Here is a 21,178-nt window from a genome sequence, read left to right on the forward strand (position 1 = left end):
CTGGGAGATGGAGGCTGCAGTGAGCGTAGATCACACACTGCACTCCTGCACTCCAGCCTGGGTGACAGAGGGAGACTCCATCTCAAAAAAAAAAAAAAGAAAGAAAGAAGCAGCAGCAACTTCTCTAACCTCTGCTTATCACCATGTCCGCCACAAGCTGGAAGTTATCCTTCCATCCTCAACAGCTGCATAGCACTTCTTATACTCTCCATTTCTTTTGTGATGCTTAGCATTTCCTACCTTATACAGCAGTTGTTTTCTCATTCAGTAACATGTTTATGAAGCACTTACCATGTTTCAGGTACTGTGCCACATTGAAACATGGAATTCCCTCCTAAGAGAGTTCTTAAAACCCTACAAAAGGAGGAAAGACACATTTTGGTTGAGGCTTGAAGGCTGTGTTTTCCAGATAGTCAACTGGGCAAGAGCCTTCCAAACTAAGCACACCCTGAGCAAAGACTCACAGACTGGGAGCCAAGTGCCTGCCACGTCTGGGAACACAGAAGTGTCCTGTCTTCCTAAGCTATCAGCTCATTGAATGCAAGCTCCATTTCCAATTCAGCCTGGGATCAGTAGCGGTGACTGGTACCCTGGTACTGGGACAGCAGTGACTTGAAAACAGATAGGATTCAAACACATTTGCTAAATCAACTGTATTCATTTGTCATCATAATGAAATTTCCAAAGCGTTAGTCCATTAACTATAGATGGCGTCTGTTTTTCAAAAGCTACATAAAAATGTGTCTTTTATTTTTATTTATTTATTTATTTTTTTGACGGAGCTTTGCTGTGTCGCCCAGCCTGGAGTGCAGTGGTGTGATCTCAGCTCACTCCAACCCCTACCTTTCAGGTTCAAGCTATTCTCCTGCCTCAGCCTCAAGAGCAGCTAGGATTACAGGCATGAGCCACCATGCCCAGCTAATTTTTATATTTTTAGTAGAAACAGGGTTTCACTATGTTAGCCAGGCTGACCTCAGGTGATCCGACCTTCTCTGCCTCCCAAAGTGCTGGAATTACAGGCGTGAGCCACCGCATCCAGCCCAAATGTGTCTTTTCTTTTGTCCAGTGATAGGAATGGAATGGACATGTATTTTATTACAGGAACACCCATCGGCTGCCCACACCTCCTCTGCTCCTGTTCCTTCTCACTCACTGCCTTTCATTCTCAGTTGGTATAAACTCAGGAAAGACAAGGTGATATTAACTTAAGCAAAAACTATTTTCTTAAAAAGGGAAATGGGGGAAGGTGCAGATTATCTTCTAAAGGTAAAACAAACCCTTCATAAAATAGAACACACAGGCTGGGCGCAGTGGCTCACGGCTGTAATTCCAACACTTTGGGAGGCTGAGGTGGGCAGATCCCCTGGGGTTAGGAATTCAAGGCCAGCCTGGCCAACATGGTAAAACTCTGTCTCTACTAAAAATACAAAATTAGCTGGGCATGATGGCACATGCCTGTAGTCCCAGCTACCTGGGAGACGGAGGCAGGAGAATCGCTGGAACCCAGAAGGCAGAGATTGCAGTGAGCTGAGATCACACCACTGCACTCCAGCCTAGGTGACAGAGCAAAACTCTGTCTCAAAAAAAAAATAGAACACACAAGCAAGCCCTGGCCATGATTTATTGGTCCAGTCTGCACCCTTGATGCAAAGTGAGCATCCCTAAATAAACGCATATATAATATGGAGCCAAAGGTAACTGATCCTTCTAACAGCTATTATTTTGCCTTAACCCTCACCTCTACTATCTACTAAGTATGGATAATTGGAGAAAGTACAGTTGTTTCTGTATTCCCCTGAAATCTGAAAGAAAAAAAACCCGAATTTAGTGGTAGTTCAGACTTAGGCCCTTCTGGCCGAATGGAGTAGCTGTCCAGCTAATTCAAGCCACATGTCCCTCTTGGTCTTTATATAACTGTTGGCCCTCTAGAGTTTGTTTCTTTGATGAGTATACTTTGCTATCTTTAACCCTGGAAAGTTTTCCCATGGAAAATTTAATTTTATCTTTCCTTTTTTATGAGAAATTATATTCTCAAGCTGGCAGACAAGAAGAAAAGACAATCTGGAAATTCCAGATTTGATCTAAATATCAGCAAAGCCAAACTAATAATTATGGCCACATATCAAGGCAATTTATGCAGAATATCTGGATCACTTGAGCATATTAGATTGTGTTCATTATATTCTTTTTCTTTGTCTTTTTCTTTTCTTTTTTTTTTTTTTTGAGACAAAGTCTTGCTCTGTCACCCAGGCTGGAGTGCAGTGGCACAATCTCTGCTCATTGCAATCTCACCTCCAGGGATCAAGCAATTCTTGTGCCTCAGCTTTCTGAGTAGCTGGGATTACAGGTTTGTGCCACCATGCCCGGCTAATGTTTACATATTTTGTAGAGACGGGGTTTCATCACGTTGGCATGTTGGCCAGGCTGGTCTCAAACTCCTGACCTCAAGCGAGCCACCTGCCTGGGCCTCCCTAAGTGCAAGGATTACAGGCGTGAGCCACTGTGCCCGGCCGTGTGTTCGTTATATTCTTCTGGACTCTGCTCTGAGGGCTTGGTCTGCTTTTATCAAAAATTTTTACTTTGGGCATGTTAGAACAGAAATCACCACCTAACGTTTTTTGAAGGGCCACATCTGGGTATACAGGTAGCGACAGGCATTCTGTTTTTGACTTCACTACCGTATTTAATAAATTACCTGAGATATTCAACACTTTATTGTAAAACAGTCTTGGTGTTAGATGGTTTTGCCCAACCGTGGACTAATGTAAGTGTTCTGAGCACTTTTACGTTAGGCTAGGCTAAGCTATGCGGTTCAATAGATTAGGTGTATTAAATGCATGTTTGACTCTTACAGTATTTTCAACTTATAATAGGTTTATGGGATGAAACCCCATTAGTATAAGTCAAGGAGCATCTGCATAAATTAAGAGAAAAACAAACATAAAAACACTAAGTCACTGGTTTACAGGTACTAATATAGACAACACATGTTTTTCCCAGGCTGTTTTCTGATTTTAAGCTGTTGTTACTTCTCCAAAGCCACTTTGCTTTCTGTTCTGTCTTTTTTTCATCTACTGCCAAAGCTCAGATCTTTCCAGGTCATCAGAGGAATGACATACAGGGACCACAGGAGGGTGGGAGGAGTGGAGAATCATGAAACCATCAATGAAACCATGAGATCTGAGTTTTTATGACCTTTCCCCTGGTTTTTGTATCTTGGGATAAGAGTGTTTGGAGCTTTGCCTCTGAAGAAAATGGATCCAAATGGGCCCCACAATTCCTTCATATTTGTGGGACCGTCTTTTTATTTCGACTGTATTTAAGTACCATTAGTACTTTCATGGAAATCTGAAATTCCAGTAGTGTTCTGTTTTCCCCAAATTGACTTTTTAAAAATGATTAATAAACATACATTTAAAATATTATACAGCACTTCACTGTGATATTATTAACAATTCTGTGTTCTTGGTAAGGCCCCCAGAAACTTTGTTTTTATTGACAGAAGTCTCAAAATTCTAAGAAGTGAAGCCGGGTGCAGTGGCTCATGCCTGTAATTCCAGCACTTTGGGAGGCCAAGGCAGGAGGATCACTTGAGCCCAGGAGTTTGAAACCAGCCTGGGCAATGTGGTGAGACTCCATCTCTACAAAAAAAAAAAGATTTTAATTCCAATAAGTGATAAAAATAAGAGAATGGAGACAAAAAATCATAAATTCAATTCAGTTACACTCACATTATACAGGATGATCATCTTTTAGTTTATGTACAGCCTTTTTACTTGACTATAGTTGTCTTCTAATAAAAGTGTGCTATAAGTGTGAATGTAAAATTTGCAAGTTATTATGGAAATTAACAAATTTGGAAACGTATCAGTTTCACTAAGTTACTGATCAGTGTCCATCTTGCATAAAATAGAAAGAAATTAGTTTTGACTTTGAAAATATAAACACACCCTGGCCGGGCGCAGTGACTCACGCCTGTAATCCCAGCACTCTGGGAGGCCAAGGAGGGCGGATCACGAGGTCAGGAGATCGAGACCATTCTGGCTAACACAGTAAAACCCCGTCTCTACTAAAAATACAAAAAATTAGCCAGGCGTGGTGGCGGGCGCCTGTAGTCCCAGCTACTCGGGAGGCTGAGGCAGGAGAATGGCGTGAACCTGGGAGGCGGAGCTTGTAGTGAGCTGAGATTGTGCCACTGCACTCCAGCCTGGGCGACAGAGCAAGTATCCGTCTCAAAAAAATAAATAAATATATATATATATATGTGTGTGTGTGTGTGTGTGTGTGTGTGTGTATGTATATATAAAAAACACACCCTGGCCGGGCACGGTGGCTCACGCCTGTAATCCTAGCACTTTGGGAAGCCGAGACAGGCGGATCACAAGGTCAGGAGATTGAGACCATCCTGGCAAACACGGTGAAACCCCGTCTCTACTAAAAATACAAAAAAAAAATTTGCCGGGCGTGGTGGCGGGCACCTGTAGTCCCAGCTTCTCGGGAGTCTGAGGCAGGAGAATGGCGTGAACCCAGGAGGCAGCAGAGCTTGCAATGAGCTGAGATCCCACCACTGCACTCCAACCTGGGCAACAGAGCAAGACTCCATCTCGAAAAAAAACCCACACACACACACCCCCTACAATATGAATTTGTGAAGGAAGACCATCTGATTTATGTGTATAAAACATTAAGCCAGTTCTAAAACTGGTAGTTCTTTCTTTTAATCACTCCCTCCTATTATGCTATATGAGAGGATTATCATCCTCATATTTTATGTTCCATATTATACAAGGCCATTTGGGATTCTTTGTTTTTGAAAAAATAAACAGTATTTTATTAAAATGTTCAGTTGTCACTTTGGGAGGCCGAGGTGGGAGGCCCTCTTGAGCCCAGGAGTTCGAGACCAGCTTGGGCAACATAGTGAGACAACAAAAAAAAGTTCAATTGTAAAGCATTGTTAGTCTCTATAGTTGTAGCATGAAGATGTAAGTGTACTTGTGATTGAAATGGCTTTGCGATTTTGAAACTGCTTTTAGTTTTTGAGACAGGGTCTCTGTCTCCCAGTTAGAGTGCGGTGGTGCCATCATAGCTCACTGCAGCTCAATCTTCTGGGCTCAAGCAATCCTCCCACCTCAGCCTCCCAGCTCCCAGGTAGCTGAGACCACAGGCACATAACGACCACACTTGGCTAATTTTTTGACTTTTAGTAGAGACAGGATCTCACTATGTTGCCTATGCTGATCTCTTAACTCCTGAGCTCAAATGACCCTCCCACCTCAGCCTCCCAAAGTCCTGGGATTACTTTACTTTACAGGGATGAGCTACTGCACTGGGCCTAAACTGCTTTTAAAGTATATAATTGGACACCTGTAAGTTGTCACTGCTACCTCGAGATCATTAATGGTAAGCCAGATGGTTAATGGGCCAGGATGGTTTAGAGATGGGCAGTTAAAGAGAATCTAACTGAGAAACAGAAGGGAATGTATGTTTGTGTCCATGAAGGAGAGTTCGAGGAAGGGCTCATAAAGGAAGGATGAGGGAGAGGAAACACCCATGAACAGTGCCACGGCATGTCAGCTGTTTCATTGTGTGGCTTTATGTACAATCTCCACAAATATGTAAAGACAGGTGGCTCACAACAGTACTACCACTAAGCTAGCTTTATGGAAGAAACATCTTAACAAAAGTTGTGCTGCGAGCAACATTATCCACTTGTTCCATGAGACTGTCAGGTGATATTCTGATTTTTTTTGGTCTCTGCTTTTCTTTTCTTTTTTCAGTTTGAGAGCAGGTACTGTTTATTAACTGACCAGCTTAGAAAAATAATCGTGGTAGATATCTTTGTTCATTCTTCTAGTAAGCCTGTTGATCTGGTCCTCCCTCTTCCCAGCATCTCCACCTTCTACAAAATGGATGGTCTTTTTCTTCATTCCTCCTCGTGGAGAAGATCATTTGAAGGGCCACAGGAAGTTATTTGCTTCTTTGAAGTGTTTTCCAACAGTATAGATCTCATGAATCAGATCCTCCCTGCAGATGATGCCATATTTACCGAGAGATCAAGCCATCAAAGCGTCGTCTGTCAAAGCAATTCACTTCTTACTGATTTTGCCATAACCACGCTTGTAGATTAGTTCATTTACTGACTTCAGACTTGGGTGCCCCCATGCAATGTATGGTTCTGCAATCCTCAGCATGTTAATCGAAGCCTTGTTGAGCTCCACAAAGGTTCCATTGAAGATTTGACGAAGGGAAGAAGCTGCAACACCTTTTGGACCTTTGGGCTCACACCATTGATACCTCCGATCCTGATGACAAACACCAATTTGGGTTCTGCAGGCACATAGAAGTTGCCAGCTTTTCTTGCCATCCTCGCCATTCGAATTTCAGTTCTGTACATCTGCCTAAATTCCTTGCGATAGTGCTTTGCTTTTTCATAGCTAAGCTTCCTCCTTGCCTTTCGAAGCATCTTTTGGGCAAACTTCTTTCTCAGGCCCTTGATCTTCAGCTCTGCGAAGTTCCTTCACTTTTTCTTAAGGGTTTCTGGCACAGCAGGAACCTTCTTCTTCTCTTTTACACCCTCCATGGTTCCAGCCAGAAAAAGAGTGGTCTCCGCTTTTTAAAAATGGGTAAGAACACTCATAGGTTGTCTGACCTGTACTTAAAGTTGGAGATCAGTATTGTCTATATACATTCCCCCCATGCTTAAAGCGCTTCACTTCTCCTATTAGGATAAAGATATCTGCAAATCACCCAGGCCATCCTGAGGAGAGCTGGTCACTTCCACCTTTGCACCCCAGCATCCTTCATTCATGTGATGTGTGACTCATATCACACGGCATCTACAATTACTTCTTCGTGCATTTGTCACCCCCACTAGATTATGAGCTTCTGAAAAAGCGGAATGTGTGCCTGCTTCCTCATCGAGTACCCCATTCCCAGCAAGGTAGCCCTTGGTAAATGTTTGTTTAGTGGACTGACAAAGCAGCCTTAATTATTCAATTCACTTTCAATCCAACTATAAATAGTTAGATTCTACTCAAACCAAATCCTCTTCTACCCCTATTGTTGGGTTTGAAAATTTTGAGGCAGAGTCTTGCTCTGTCCCCCAGGCAGGGGTGAAGTGGCACGATCTGGGCTCACTGCAACCTCCACCTCCTGGGTTCAAGTGATTCTCCTGCCTCAGCCTCCTGAGTAGCTGGGATTACAGGTGTGTGCCACCACACCTGGTTAATTTTTGTATTTTTAGTGGAGACAGGGTTTCATCATGTTGGCCAGGCTGGTCTCGAACGCCTGACCTTGGGTGATCTGCCAACCTCGGCCTCCCAAAGTGTTGGGATTATAGGCGTGAGCCACCACGCCCAGCTGGGTTTGAAAAATCTTAGAGTTTAGGTAGAGCGCAGTGGTTCACGCCTGTAATCCCAGCACTTCGGGAGGCCAAGGCAGGTGAATCATTTGAGGCCAGGGGTTTGAGACCAGCCTTACCAACATGTTGAAACCCCTTCTCTACTAAAAATTCAAAAAAAATTAGCCGAGCGTGGTGGCGGGCACCTATAATCCCAGCCTACTGGGAGACTGAGGTGGGCATAACACCTGAGGTTGGGAGTTCAAGACTAGCCTGACCAACATGGAGAAACCCCATCTCTACTAAAAATACAAAAAATTAGCCAGGTGTGGTGGTGCATGCCTGTAATCCCAGCTACCTGGGAGGCTGAGGCAGCAGAATCACTTGAACCCGGGAGGCAGAGGTTGCGGTGAGCCTAGATCATGCCATTGCACTCTAGCCTGGGCAACAAGAGCAAAACTCCATCTCAACCCCGACCGCCCCCCCAAAAAAAAGAACTTGGAAGTGTTTTCCCTTTCAAAATAAAATCTAAAGTAACAAAGCGATTAGTATTTCAAGAAGTAACATTTAATGAAAACAAATTTTGATGTACGTTAGTATACAACTATATTAAATAGAGTATACTTATATGTTATATATAGTATATGTATCCAAAAAAATCACAAATCTTCCACATGGTGCATATTGGTTTCATTATTTTATAGCTACAGTTCATACATTTAAAAATAGAGGAGGCAGCTGTTCCCAGGACAGCTGAAATTAACTTAGAGAAAGGGATTTGCAGTACAGTAGCTTTTTAAAAAGTCTTTGTGCCAAAAAAAAGTATATAATTGAATATCTGCTCTGAAAATTAATCTTAATAGACCTTAAATGCAGCATTTTTAGGTGTTGTGCTGTGTTCTTGCAACAGAAGTGAACTTTTGTGCTCTGAATATGGGCATTTAAAATCATAGATGTGTAGGTTTTCTTTTCTTTTCTTTTTCTTTTTTTTTTTTTCTTTTTTTTTTTTTTTTTTTGATACGGAGTCTCCCTCTGTCACCAGGTTGAAGTGCAGTGGCATGATCTCAGCTCACTGCAACCTCTGCCTCCTGGGTTCAAGCGATTCTCCTGCCTCAGCCTTCCGAGTAGCTGGGACAACAGGTGTGTGCACCACGCCAGCTAATTTTTGTATTTTTAGTAGAGACAGGATTTCACCCTGTTGGCCATGATGGTCTCCATCTCCTGACCTTGCGATCCACCCACCTCGGCCTCCCAAAGTACTGGGATTGCAGACGTGAGCCACTGCGCCCAACCTTATTTTTTTAAGTTGTAAGCCATGGTTACAATGACTCCAATAGAATGTACGTTTTCATTATTCCCAGTCTGAGGTTCTAAGATACTTAAGTGGCTCATTTCATCAACATAACAAGGTTGTTTTTTTAAAAAAGCATTTGTGTATGGATCACTGCGCCTTAACTAAGGTTAAGTCTGCCTCCCTTCAGGCTCCTACACCAGGATACCTCCATTCAGTTCTCAACTACGCTTTCCTGTCCATGTGGCCTTATGCAAGTCACATGACATCAGAATCCTGTAGGTCCTGGAAGCTTTTAGATGTACGATTCTACATTGTAGAAATAAAATGAAACTAATTGTTAGGACAAAACATACTGTAAAAGAATTTATTATTAAGAAAAACCTTCTTTTGAGAAGGACCAGAAATATTCTAATAATTAACAAGTAAACAGCATCTCTTATTTAGTGTCTTTGTTGAATTCTCCATGTGCAGATCCAACCACATAGCCTGTGTTCATTCTGCAGAGGCACGGATGCAGTCTGCAGGCTACGGTTGCAGTTTCTCAAGACTCTCACTGGTAAATGGTAGGGAAGAGAACCCTGACATGTGTTACCCCTCTCAGTCGGGTTCCTGGGCAGGTACTGTTAGTTCAGAGGCTCTTCCTAGCCCTCGTTCTTGGCACCTCCTAGACAAGTTTGCCCATCTGGGAGCGATCCTTCTGTGTCTCTAGACTGACCTAACTCAAATTGTAAAGGATACAAAACCTGCCCTCTGCCCATGCCCCTTCTCCTGTGAGCTCTGCCGTCCCACAGAGCCTATTCTCCCACAGTTGCCCACTGGGATGGAGAAGTAGTGGATCACTTGATAGGCACTCAAGGCTTCAGGCTCTCATCCGGTCCTTTCCTTCTCATCCGGTGTAGACAACCTGGTACATTACCTCTGCCATGAGAGTCTCTCTTGAAAAGGAAATCACCCTGAGGGGTTGTGTTGTTCCATCTCTAGTCTCCAGAAGACAGGTCACCACCCTATCTCAGAACAACTTGAGCCCTAGATGGAGAGTCAAGATCTGGGTACATGTACCCCACTACTGCAACCCAGTGGGTACTCAGGAAAAATGAACGAGGCAAGAGGCCAGTTTCTAGAAGCAGGACACAGAGTCACAACAAAACCAGCAGCAAGGGTGACGTAATTGTCAAAGCACAAGACATCTTATATTCCCGTAGGATCAAGACTGGTTCCAGAGGTGCTGTAGGAGCTCAGTCAACTGCTAAAAGGCATCAGGGGGATGCAACAAGGGGTTGTGGAGATAAAAACTGAGCCAGATATTGCACCACTTCCCAATACTTCTGTCATATGTATTCTAGCCAGAGGCCCACAGGCTGCACTACATATGAGTCAAGGTAGCCCGTACTTTCCTTTAATTTGGCTAAGGCCTTTTTTTTTTTTTTTGAGATGGAATCTCACTCTTGTCACCCAGGCTGGAGTGCAGTGGCGCGATCTCGGCTCACTGCAACCTCTGCCTCCCAGGTTCAAGTGATTCTCCTGCCTCAGCCTCCTGAGTAGCTGGGATTACAGGTGCTCACCACCATGCCCTGCTAATTTTTGTACTTTTAATAGAGACAGGGTTTTGCCATGTTAGCCATGCTGGTCTTGAACTCCTGACCTCAGGTGATCTGCCGGCCTCGGCCTCCCAAAGTGCTGGGATTACAGGCGTGAGCCACCGTGCCCGGCCATGACTTTTTCTTTTTAAGTCCAAATATAGCATAAAAGATTTCCCTGAAGAAAGAAAGCTTTAGAATCAGGCAGATATGTGATTCAGTAATGTCTTTACCATTGACTGGCCATTTAATATTGAATTTAAACAGCCTTTCTGATTTCCTGCCATATTTTCTGCTAAACAGATATTTCAATGTAGTCCCAGTAATATGGTTGTCATAATTAAGATTAATTTCAGCATATAGGAAAGAATGGTTATTCCCAAACTTGTCTACAGATTGGAATCACCTAGGGAAGGTCAAAAAAATACAGATGCCTGTGCTCCTGCCTCCTCCACCTGCAAGAGTATTTCTGTGACACAGCCTAGTCGTCTTTGGAATTTTTGGCCTCCCTACGTGCTGGGATTATAGGCGTGAGCCACCGCACCCAACTAAATTTTGTATTTTTTGTAGAGACAGTGTTTCACCATGTTGGCTAGGCTGGTCTTGAACTTCTGACCTCAGGTGATCCACCCGCCTCGGCCACCCAAAGTGCTGCGACTACATACAGGTGTGAACCTCTGCGCCCAGCCTCCTCTCTGTTTTCTCTTGGGACATCGGAAGACAGTGTCAGGCTGTGATTCCACTTGTGGCCAGACATAGGAGAATGTAGAAAGCTCCTGTGCCATGTGCTGTAATCTCCCACAGAATGAGAGGAGAAGGAGGCAAGATGAGTGACTCTGCAAGGGGCAGCTCACAGAGACCCAGTGAAGGGAACATCTAAGCAGTTTCATTCGGAGTCCACCACACGATAAAGCCCCTGAATGCTAACTGAAAAGTAACCTTGGAAACAAGAGCCTGGTATTGTACTCTTGCAGGGGCCGATATGGGAATGAGCCAGGACATACAAAGGATTAGTCCAAGACAGAGTTTCAACTGGTCCTGAGTTCCCTTATTTTTTGGCTTTCATTTTCAACTTTGTAGCATTAAATCCTTTGTCTCCTGTTCCTGGGCCAGCCATCTGAATGTATCAAAGTTCCAAAAAGTTGAATCTGTGGCTTTTTAGTTTCAGTGTCCTTTAATGGCTCTTGGAGAGAGGGTCTGAATTCTGAGAGCCAGAGAACCATCTAAATCATTCTGAGATTTAGAAGCCAGCATCGTCTCCCCTTTCCACAAAATAGGACTATAAAGCTGCAGTGTTTCAGATGTTGGGGGAGGGGGTGTCCCTTCACCAGCTGTATAAGTTATGATGTGCTTATGAGTAAAAGTAATACTTCGTGGTTCTCAGTGTCTGAGGACTAGAATACTGTTTGATGTCCAAAGCTTATATTATCCTCTCTTTCTGATTCAGAGCAAATTCTCGAATTTGTCCCAGTAACAGAGAAAACATTTCAAATACTGGTGAGGAAAATGGTCAGTCTCAGAAACTGTGAAATCATTTTCTACTTGACCTAAGAAACCTGATGGAATTAGGCTGCTCTTTATTAGAAACAACGACCATTGCAAATTAAATCTTCAGGAGATGAGGCCTCCAGCCTGCAGGGTTTCTAAAACATGCATTCTGAATAAGACAATAATATTTTATTTTCAGGGTAATTCTACGCTTAATAGGAATTATATAAGTACTTTGAAAATAGCGTGTTTTTTTGTTTTGTTTTGCTTTGAGACAGGATCTCACTCTTTTCCAGGCTGGGGTACAGTGGCGTGATCTCGTCTTACTGTAACTTCTGCCCCCCAGGCTTAGGTGATCCTCCCACCTCAGCCTCCACAGTAGCTGGGACTACAGGCATGCATCACCATGCTCAGCTAATTTTTTGTAAATACACAGGGTCTCACTTTGTTGCCCAGGCTGGTTTCAAACTCCTGGGCTCAAGCGATCCAAGCAATCCACCCTCCTCGGCTTCCCAAAGTGCTTAGATTACAGGCGTGAGCCACCATGCCCGAGCCAGCATGTTTTGTTTTGTTTTTGACTGAAAACTACTACAGATTAAGAATCCCTGATTTTGATACCGCATAATAGTAAATTGTTTATGACAATAAGGATATTCTGTTTTCATTAATATTTGGCACTTAACGTAATATTTTACCTTTCACATTTGATATTGAAAATTGATGAGTCTAAGCCACATCTCCATTACTCCCAATTTTTTAAGCTTCCTGACTATTGGATTTGTTTATAATCCCCTATTATAGGTACACAGTTCTACTTGAGGGTTTAAAAGTAAAACAGGGCCAGGCACAGTGGCTCACGCCTGTAATCCCTGCAGTTTGGGATGCTGAGGCGGGTGGATAATTTGAGGTCAGGAGTTTGAGACCAGCCTGGCCAACATGGCAAAACCCTGTCTTTACTAAAGATACAAAAATTAGCTGGGCTTGGTGGCGCATATCTGTAATCCCAGCTACTCAGGAGGCTGAGGCAGGAGAATTGCTTAAACCTGGGAGGCAGAGGTTGTAGGGAGCCGAGATCACGCCACTGCCATCCAGCCTGGGCAACAGAACAAGACTCCATCTCAAAAATGAATAAATAAATAAAAGCAAAACAGTATATAGGCCAAGTTTGCGGTATATCTGTGTTTCTAGCCTACCAGTTCTAAATTCTGTGAAAATATCATCTATGGGGTCCATAAAAACTGGCACTTTGGGAGACCAGGGTAGGAAGATTACTTAAGGTGTTCAAGACCAGCCTGGGCAACATAGTGAGACCTCATCTCTACAAAAAAATAAAAAATAAAAATTAGCCAGTCAGAGTGGCATGTGCCTGTTGTCCTGGCTATTCAGGAGGCTGAGGCAGGAGAATCGCTTGAGCCCAGGAGTTTGATGCTGCAGTGAGCTGTGTTCACGCCACTGCACACAGCCTGGGCAATAGAGTGAGACACTGTCTCCTTAAAAAAAAGGCAAAACTGAACTAAAGCAAGTCCCTCTCTTGTCTATCACGTCGTATTGCCATTTGAATTTGTTAGGCTTTCATACTGAAAACAAAGGTTGTGCTTTACTTAGCAGTGAACATAAGAATAACCATAGCTCTTGGATCGGGAAGAATCTAATTTTCAGTTGGTTCACTAACAGCCAACATTTGATGAAAAGTCATATGGATCCTGGACCCTCATTACCTTTGGGTTTGACAAGCATCCCGGTCACATATGGTCCTTGTTTGGGGGTCAGTTTGAGGCAGGCATATTTGGAAAATCTGGTCCAGAGAGTTTCTGTATCTCTCTCTTTCACTGCTCAAAAAGGTTTGGAAGCATCCAATCACCACTGAATATTTTTATCCTCCCCCACACCCCATTGGTGGTTACAGTTTCCAGTGTCTCAAAAGAGCTAATCGTTTTATCGATTGGATCACTTTTTTCTTGTGATTCTAAATTGGCCAAGGCCTGGTGTCATTTAGATCCTGAGCCTTGGACCTGGACTTGGCAGTATGGCTCGTTTGCCTCTGATTTGGCAACAGAGCTCATCACCACACAGATCCTACTGACAGGGCCACACAGCTAAGTCATGTTCCATGTTCCCAAGCTGGAGCTGCCATGGTTCAGACCCTCCCAAACAGACCCATGATGCACAGGTATGCCCTCTGGGAGCCTTTGCTGAGGCTTCAACCCCACTCCCTCATCGGCAGCAGTTTTTGACTCACTTGGGCAAAATCCCAGCAAGAGCACAGTCTCAATGTAATGCTGTGTCTTCTCTCTCCTCAGGGTCCTGTAGCATCCACAGTATCAGCGTTTTCTGTCCTCTCCTCTGGGCCTGGCCTTCCTCCACCCCCTCCTCCCCCGCCTCCTCCAGGGCCACCTCCACTTTTCGAGAATGAAGGCAGAAAAGAGGAGTCTTCTCCTTCACGCTCAGCTTTATTTGCCCAGCTTAACCAGGGAGAAGCAATTACGAAAGGTGAGAGAGAAAACAAGACCTGGAAGCTGCCTCCTTTTCCCTCTGGCTCCCAGACACATTGAGCCGCTGGAGCCCCAGAGACGGATGCATCACTCCATCCCTGCCTCCAGCATGCAGGGAGAGGGGCCGCTGGTGCTGGGAAGACAGGAGCCTGCCATGTTCCTTATGTCCATGCAGAGGGGCTCAGGGGGTCACTGTGTAGACCAGAAAGAAGAACTCACAGACTCTGGGTTCTAAATGGATCACTGTGCTGCATCCTTGCTTTAGCCCTCGGTGCTTGCACATCATCATTTACAACCAAGGCATCAAGATCAAGTGAAATAAAAATAGCAGGCTGGGCATGCTGGCTCATGCCTGTAATCACAGCACTTTGAGAGGCCAAGGTGGGCCGATTGCTTGAGCCCAGGAGTTCAAGACCAGCCTGGGCAACATAGTGAGACTCCGTCTTTACCAAAAATAAACAGAAATTAGCTGGGCATTGTGGCACACACCTGCAGTTCTAGCTACTAAGGAGTCTGAGGCGGGAGGATTGCTTGAACCCAGGAGATGGAGTGCACTACTGCACTCCAGCCTGGGTGACAGAGTGAGACCTTGTCTCTAAATAAATAAAAGTAAATAAATAAAAATGGCAAACATTAGCTTCTCTGTCCTGAAGGAGTGTACAGGCTTGTCAAAGAATTATATCCCACTATACCTGGCTTGGAGCTAAGAATCCAAAATTCTAAGTTTTTCTCTGGCTGCAACTGGCTCTGGATGCCCTGTGAAACTCATTTGCAAAGTAAACAAATGGATTCATAAAGTCAATTCCATATTCTGATATATACTCACTGGAATGCCCTAACCTTTTAGGCTGTGTCTGGAGAATGATTTAGCCATAAGAGAAGACGTAAGACGTGATCATTTTTCGTGAGGTAGTTTGCTCTTTGCAGGATTTTTATCTATCATTTTGTATCTCAACAGAAGAGGTTCCTCAAATTAAAAAAAAAAAAAAATACTTGGCCGGTGCAGTGACTCACGCCTATAATCCCAGCACTTTGGGAGGCCAGCGGGGGCAGATCACCTGAGGTCAGGAGTTCGAGGACCAGCGTGGCCAACATGGTGAAACCCTGTCTCTACTAAAAATACAAAAATTAGCCAAGCGTGGTGGTGCATGCCTGTAATCCCAGCTACTCAGGAGGCTGAGGCAGGAGAATCGCTTGAACCCGGGAGGCAGAGGTTGCAGTGAGCTGAGATCACGCCACTGCACTCTAGTCTAGGTGACAGAGGGAGACTCCATGTCCAGAAAAAAAAAAAAAAAAAAATTACAGTGCTTCCATCAACTCTAAACTTGTACAGGATTCAGCTCCTGCATCCTGACTTGGACAAAGCACTAGACTGTTTTGAAAGTTGCATTACCAAAAGTTCTTATGCTCTTTATTTACATCATGTTCATCTAGCAAGTTAGAGACATTTTCCTTTGCATAAAATAAATGTGTCCATGTGTGTTGTCCTCCTAGGGCTCCGCCATGTCACAGATGACCAGAAGACATACAAAAATCCCAGCCTGCGTGCTCAAGGAGGGCAAACTCGATCTCCTACCAAAAGTCACACTCCAAGTCCCACATCTCCTAAATCTCATCCTTCTCAGAAACATGCCCCAGTGTTGGAGTTGGAAGGAAAGAAATGGAGAGTAGTAAGTGAAGCATTTTAACCTTTATTTTCCTGACACGTGCCAATGAAAGGAGCAACAGTCAAACCATTTACCAAGATCTGAAGGATTTCTTTTTTAAAAATTTTTTTATTGATACATAACATTTGTACATATTTATGGGGTACCTGTGATATTTTGTTACATGCATAGAATGTATAACGATTGGCCAGGTTCCGTGGCTCGTGTCTGTAATCCTGGCGCTTTGGGAGGCTGAGGTGGGAGGATCACCTGAGGTCAGGAGTTCGAGACCAGCCTGGCCAACATGGTGAAACCCTATCTCTACTAAAAATACAAAAATTAGCCGGGCATGGTGGCGCATGGTGGCACGCAACTGTAATCCCAGCTACTTGAGAGACTGAGACAGAAGAATCACTTGAACCCGGGAGGCAGAGGTTGCAGCGAGCTGAGATCATGCTACTGCACTCTAGCCTGGGTGACAGAGTAAGACTCTGTCTCAAAAAAAAAAGAAGGGGTAATGATCAAGTCAGGTTATTTGAGGTGTCCATTACCTTGAGTATTTGTCATTTCTATGTGGTAGGAACATTTCAAGGCCTCTTTTCTAGCTATTTTGAAATATATAAGACAGTACTGTTAACTACAGTTACCCTACTCTGCTATCGAAAGTTAGAATTTATTCCTTCTGACTATATGTTTGTACCTATTAACCACCTAAGTGAAGTGGCAGAGGCAAAAACCACTGGCTAGAGTAGAAACCAGGGCGTTTCTGAATGCTTCCATAAACTTTATTTTCACAGGTTCTCATGCATTCTTTTCTTCAACTTTTTAAATTATTTTGTAAGCGGTAGTAAAATACACGTAACATAAAATGGACTATTCACTGTGTTTAAGTGTCCAGTTCAGTGGCATTAAGTCTGTTCACATGGTTGTGCTGCCGTCACCACCACCCAGCACAGAACTCTTTTCATCTTGCAGAACCAAGAGTCTGTACCCTTAACCAATAGCTCCCTATTTCTCCCCCTGCACCCCTCCCAGCCCCTGGCAATTACCATTCTACTTTCTGTCTCTATGGATTTAGCTATTCTTTCTCTAAGCTTTTAATCACGCAGCAAGACAGACTGTTAATCTATGGAACTGGGAAGTCTGCTCCACTCTCACGTGCTGTGAGATGTTTCGTCCAGTCCCACAGATAGAGGGATTGATTCCTCTGTACCCTACTGCTGCCACCCCGCACTGTCCGGGCTAACTGTGTGAGCAGGACGCAGACACTTCAAATGGGAGTGAAAGCTGGTGTCTCCTGTTGATCTGGAGGGCTTCCCTAAAGATGAAGGACCAGAGTCCCTGGAGAGTTGTCACTGCCTTGAAAACACACGGGGCTTAGACCACTGCTGTGACCCTTCACCAGCCTGTTTGCCCAACTCCTGTTTGACACAGCAGGTTTTGCTGCAGCATCGAGTCCAGACTTGGCATCAAGGTCTCAACAAAAAGCTCTCACATCCCTGCTCCAGCCTCCCACCTGCTAGGGTGCCTGATACCTGATGTTTACAAAGAGATACTGACTTGCTTCCAAGAAGTGGTTCCGTTTTTCCCATCCTAACAATGAGAGTAAGACCTGTGGTTTCATCCATAAGGAGATGGTTCCGAAAGAATATACTGCAAAGCCATACTTCATGCTGAGCTCGTAGCAATTTCAGTGTGCAGTGGATTCCGTTTATGTATCCTTATGTATTTGTATTTGTCTTAATTCTAGGAGTACCAAGAGGACAGGAATGACCTTGTGATTTCAGAGACTGAGCTGAAACAAGTGGCTTACATTTTCAAATGCAAAAAATCAACTCTTCAGATAAAAGGGAAAGTAAACTCCATTATAATTGGTAGGGCAGAATTATGGCTCTATGGTTATTATGATGTTATAGAAACAAGCTGTATGTATTTAGTGGAGCTGTTTTTTTGGTGTGTTTTTTCTCCCCCCTAGACAACTGTAAGAAGCTCGGCCTGGTGTTTGACAATGTGGTGGGCATTGTGGAAGTGATCAACTCCCAGGACATTCAAATCCAGGTAAGCAGAGCCTTTCCAACCACGCTGTAAGCTGTGGCCTTGCACAGACCATCCACTCCGCCTGTAAGAAGGAGCTTTGCGGCGAGGCGAGTGGCTCACGCCTGTAATCCCAGCAATTTGGGAGGCCAAGGTGGGCGATCACAAGGTCAGGAGATCGAGACCATCCTGGTTAACACGGTGAAACCCCGTCTCTACTAAAAATACAAAAACAAAATTAGCAGGGCATGGTGGCGGGTTCCTGTAGTCCCGGCTACTCGGGAGGCTGAGGCGTGAGAATGGCGTGAACCCGGGAGGCAGAACTTGCGGTGAGCTGAGATCGCGCCACTGCACTCCAGCCTGGGCGGCAGAGCAAGACTCCCCAGTGGCCACCTAAAATACTCTTATTCCTGTTCCCTCTGGACACAGCTCTATCATCACCCCCTTGGTAGACCCCTCTCTTACTTCTCAGTGTTAGTTCGTTCTTTTCAATCTCTTCTAACAGATCTCATTTTGTGTTTCCATTACTGGCATACCATCTCAATTTCAAGGACAGCTAACTAGCCAGCATGGTGGCTCACGCCTGTAATCCCAACACTTTGGGAGGCCAAGGCAGGTGGATCACCTGAGGTCAGGAGTTTGAGAGCAGCCTGGCCAACATGGTGAAACCCCATCTACATTGAAACTACAAAAATTAGCTGGTTGTGGTGGTGGGTGCCTGTAGTCCCAGCGACTTGGGAGGCTGAGGCAGGAGAATCACTTGAACCTGGGAGGCAGAGGTTGCAGTGAACTGAGATTGCACCACTGCACTCCAGCCTGGGCAACATAGAGAGACTCCATCTCAAAAAAAAAAAAAAGAGAGAGAGCTAACTATTCTTTATAGCCCCAGAAACTTCCACAGTACCTGTACATAGTAGGCATCCAGTAAATGTTTGATGAGTATGCTTTGAATGAATCAACTAATGCATAAATAAAAATACTGTGAGACTGTCCTGGTATGATTAGCACCATTCCAAAGAGAACTTTTTTTCCTCAGGAAAAATTGGTCCTGGATCACGACGAGGAAGTTTTTCTAAAGAATCAGTGAGATCATCAGAAAAACAACCTGGGAAGTAGGGTTGGTGTTGAATTTGCAAAACAGAAGAAAATCTGTGAATTTAAATCTTTAATCATTTTGATTTAGCCAAATGGAATTTTATAATATGCCAAAATCTAAAGGACTTCTTGGGTTTGGCCAATTATAACTTCTATCTTTTTTTTTTTTTTTTTTTTTTTTGAGACAGGGTCTTGCTTGAGCCCAGACTGGAGTACAGTGTGGTGATCACAGCTTACTGCAGCCTCAAACTCCTGGGCGCCATTGATCCTCCCACTTCAGCCTCCTGAGTAGCTAGGACTACAGGAGTGTGCCACCATCCCTAGCTAATCTTTGGTAGAGACAGGGCATAGCTATGCTGCCCAGGCTAGTCTCGAACTCCTGGGCTCAAGCAATAACCTCTGCAATAAGATAATGATTGAGAGAGATAAAACTGGAAAAGGAAGAGACAAAAATGTCCTTATTTCTCAACAAAATAAGTGCGTTTATATAAAACCCAAGAGATTCAAGAAACTATAAAACTGAAAAAATATTCAGCAAGATGGTAGGATATGATATGAACATGCAAAAATCAATAACATTTCTTTCTACCACAAATAAGTTTTAGAAAATGCAATAGAGGCTGAGCGCGGTGGCTCATACCTGTAATCCCAGCACTTTGGGAGACCGAGGTTGGCGGATCATGAGGTCAGGAGATTGAGACCATCTTGGCTAACACAGTGAAACCTCGTTTCTACTAAAAATACAAAAAAATAGCTCGGCATGGTGGCGGGCGCCTGTAGTCTCAGCTACTCAGGAGGCTGAAGCCGGAGAATCGCTTGAACCTGGGAGGCGGAGGTTGCGGTGAGCCAAGATCGCACCACTGCACTCCAGCCTGGCAATAGAGCTAGACTCTGTCTCAAAAAAAAAAAAAAAAAAGAAAAGAAAAGAAAGAAAGAAAGAAAATAGAATGTAACCGAAAATAAGGTTGAAATAGCTATTTTGTTGCTAGGTGCAACAAAACTGTAGGTACCTAGCAAAAAAAAAAAGTAAACAGAAATGGGAGATAGTTACAAAGAATGCAAGAGTGGTGTTGTAAGTCAGTGAACAGGAAAACAATACTATCAGTGGTCTCAGTTATGTAATGTGAGTTTAATGAAATTCAGCTCAAAATCTCAACAGAGTTTTAAATGAAAAATGGTCTTAAAATTCATTTGGAAAACAAATGGACAAGAATAGCTAAAACTGTGAAAGATGAATAAGGTGAAGGGAATTGCATGCCTGATATTGACTCATTGTAAAGTGCTATATTGTTAGTGGTATACAAAAATAGATAAATGAAACAGACTAGCGAGCCCTGAAATCGATAGATGCATAGATGGAAATTTGTATTTTAGGGCAACTGATTATCCGTGTGGGAAAAAAATACACTGAATTCTACCTCACATCCTACATAAAAGTAAAATGCTAATTATGAAAAACAAATACTTTTAAACTTTGATAATAACATGTAGAAGAAAAATTTTATGCCTCAGAGTAGGAAATAAATTAATTAGGGTCAAAAAGCACAAACTATAAAGAAAGGACTGGTCATTTTAACTACATCAAAATTTAAATTATATGTTTAGCAGAAGACATAATGTGAAGCTGAAAGACAAGCCATGGACTAAAGAAAGATATTTGCAATGTAGATAAACAAAAAGGATTTGTATCTAGAATTTATAAAGAACTTAAATCAATAAGAAAAAGGCTGCTGGGTGCAGTGGCTCATGCCTTAAACCCAGCACTTTGGGAGGCTGAGGTGGGCGGATCACCTGCGTTTGGGAGTTCGAGACCAGCTTGACCAACATGGAGAAGTCCCGTCTCTACTGAAAATGCAAAATTAGCTGGGCATGGTGGTGCATGCCTATAATCCCAGATACTCAGGAGGCTGAAGCAGGAGAATCGCTTGAACCCAGGCGGCAGAGGTTGCGGTGAGCCAAGAATCCTGCCATTGCATTCCAGCCTGGGCAACAAGAGCGAAACAAGAAAGAAAGAGAGAAGGGGGGCAGGGGAAGGGAGGGAGAGAGGGAGGGAGGGAGGGAAATAGGAAGGGAGGGAGGAAAGGAAGGAAGGAAGGAAGGAAAGAAGGAAGGAAGGAAGGAAGGAAGGAAGGAAGGAAGGAAGGAAGGAAGGAAGGAAGGAAGGAAGGAAGGAAGGAAGGGACTAACAATCTAATAGAAAAATGGGCACAGAA

The 21,178-nt window shown here is 43.8% G+C and overlaps 1 protein-coding gene and 1 pseudogene across 1 annotated transcript in view; one reads left to right on the forward strand and one right to left on the reverse strand.

Moving 5' to 3' along the window:
• Positions 1-21,178, forward strand: part of CAP2 (cyclase associated actin cytoskeleton regulatory protein 2) — a 166,699-nt gene that overhangs the window by 135,265 nt on the left and 10,256 nt on the right. Inside the window, exons 8-11 of the mRNA XM_007973609.3 lie at positions 13,999-14,188; positions 15,685-15,860; positions 17,587-17,710; positions 17,812-17,894. Coding sequence (XP_007971800.3) covers positions 13,999-14,188; positions 15,685-15,860; positions 17,587-17,710; positions 17,812-17,894 — 573 coding nt within the window. The remainder of the gene's footprint in view (positions 1-13,998; positions 14,189-15,684; positions 15,861-17,586; positions 17,711-17,811; positions 17,895-21,178) is intronic.
• Positions 4,982-8,224, reverse strand: LOC140708924 (large ribosomal subunit protein uL30 pseudogene; annotated as a pseudogene).

This window comes from Chlorocebus sabaeus, chromosome 17, assembly GCF_047675955.1.
Source record: "Chlorocebus sabaeus isolate Y175 chromosome 17, mChlSab1.0.hap1, whole genome shotgun sequence".
Taxonomy (NCBI): domain Eukaryota; kingdom Metazoa; phylum Chordata; class Mammalia; order Primates; family Cercopithecidae; genus Chlorocebus; species Chlorocebus sabaeus.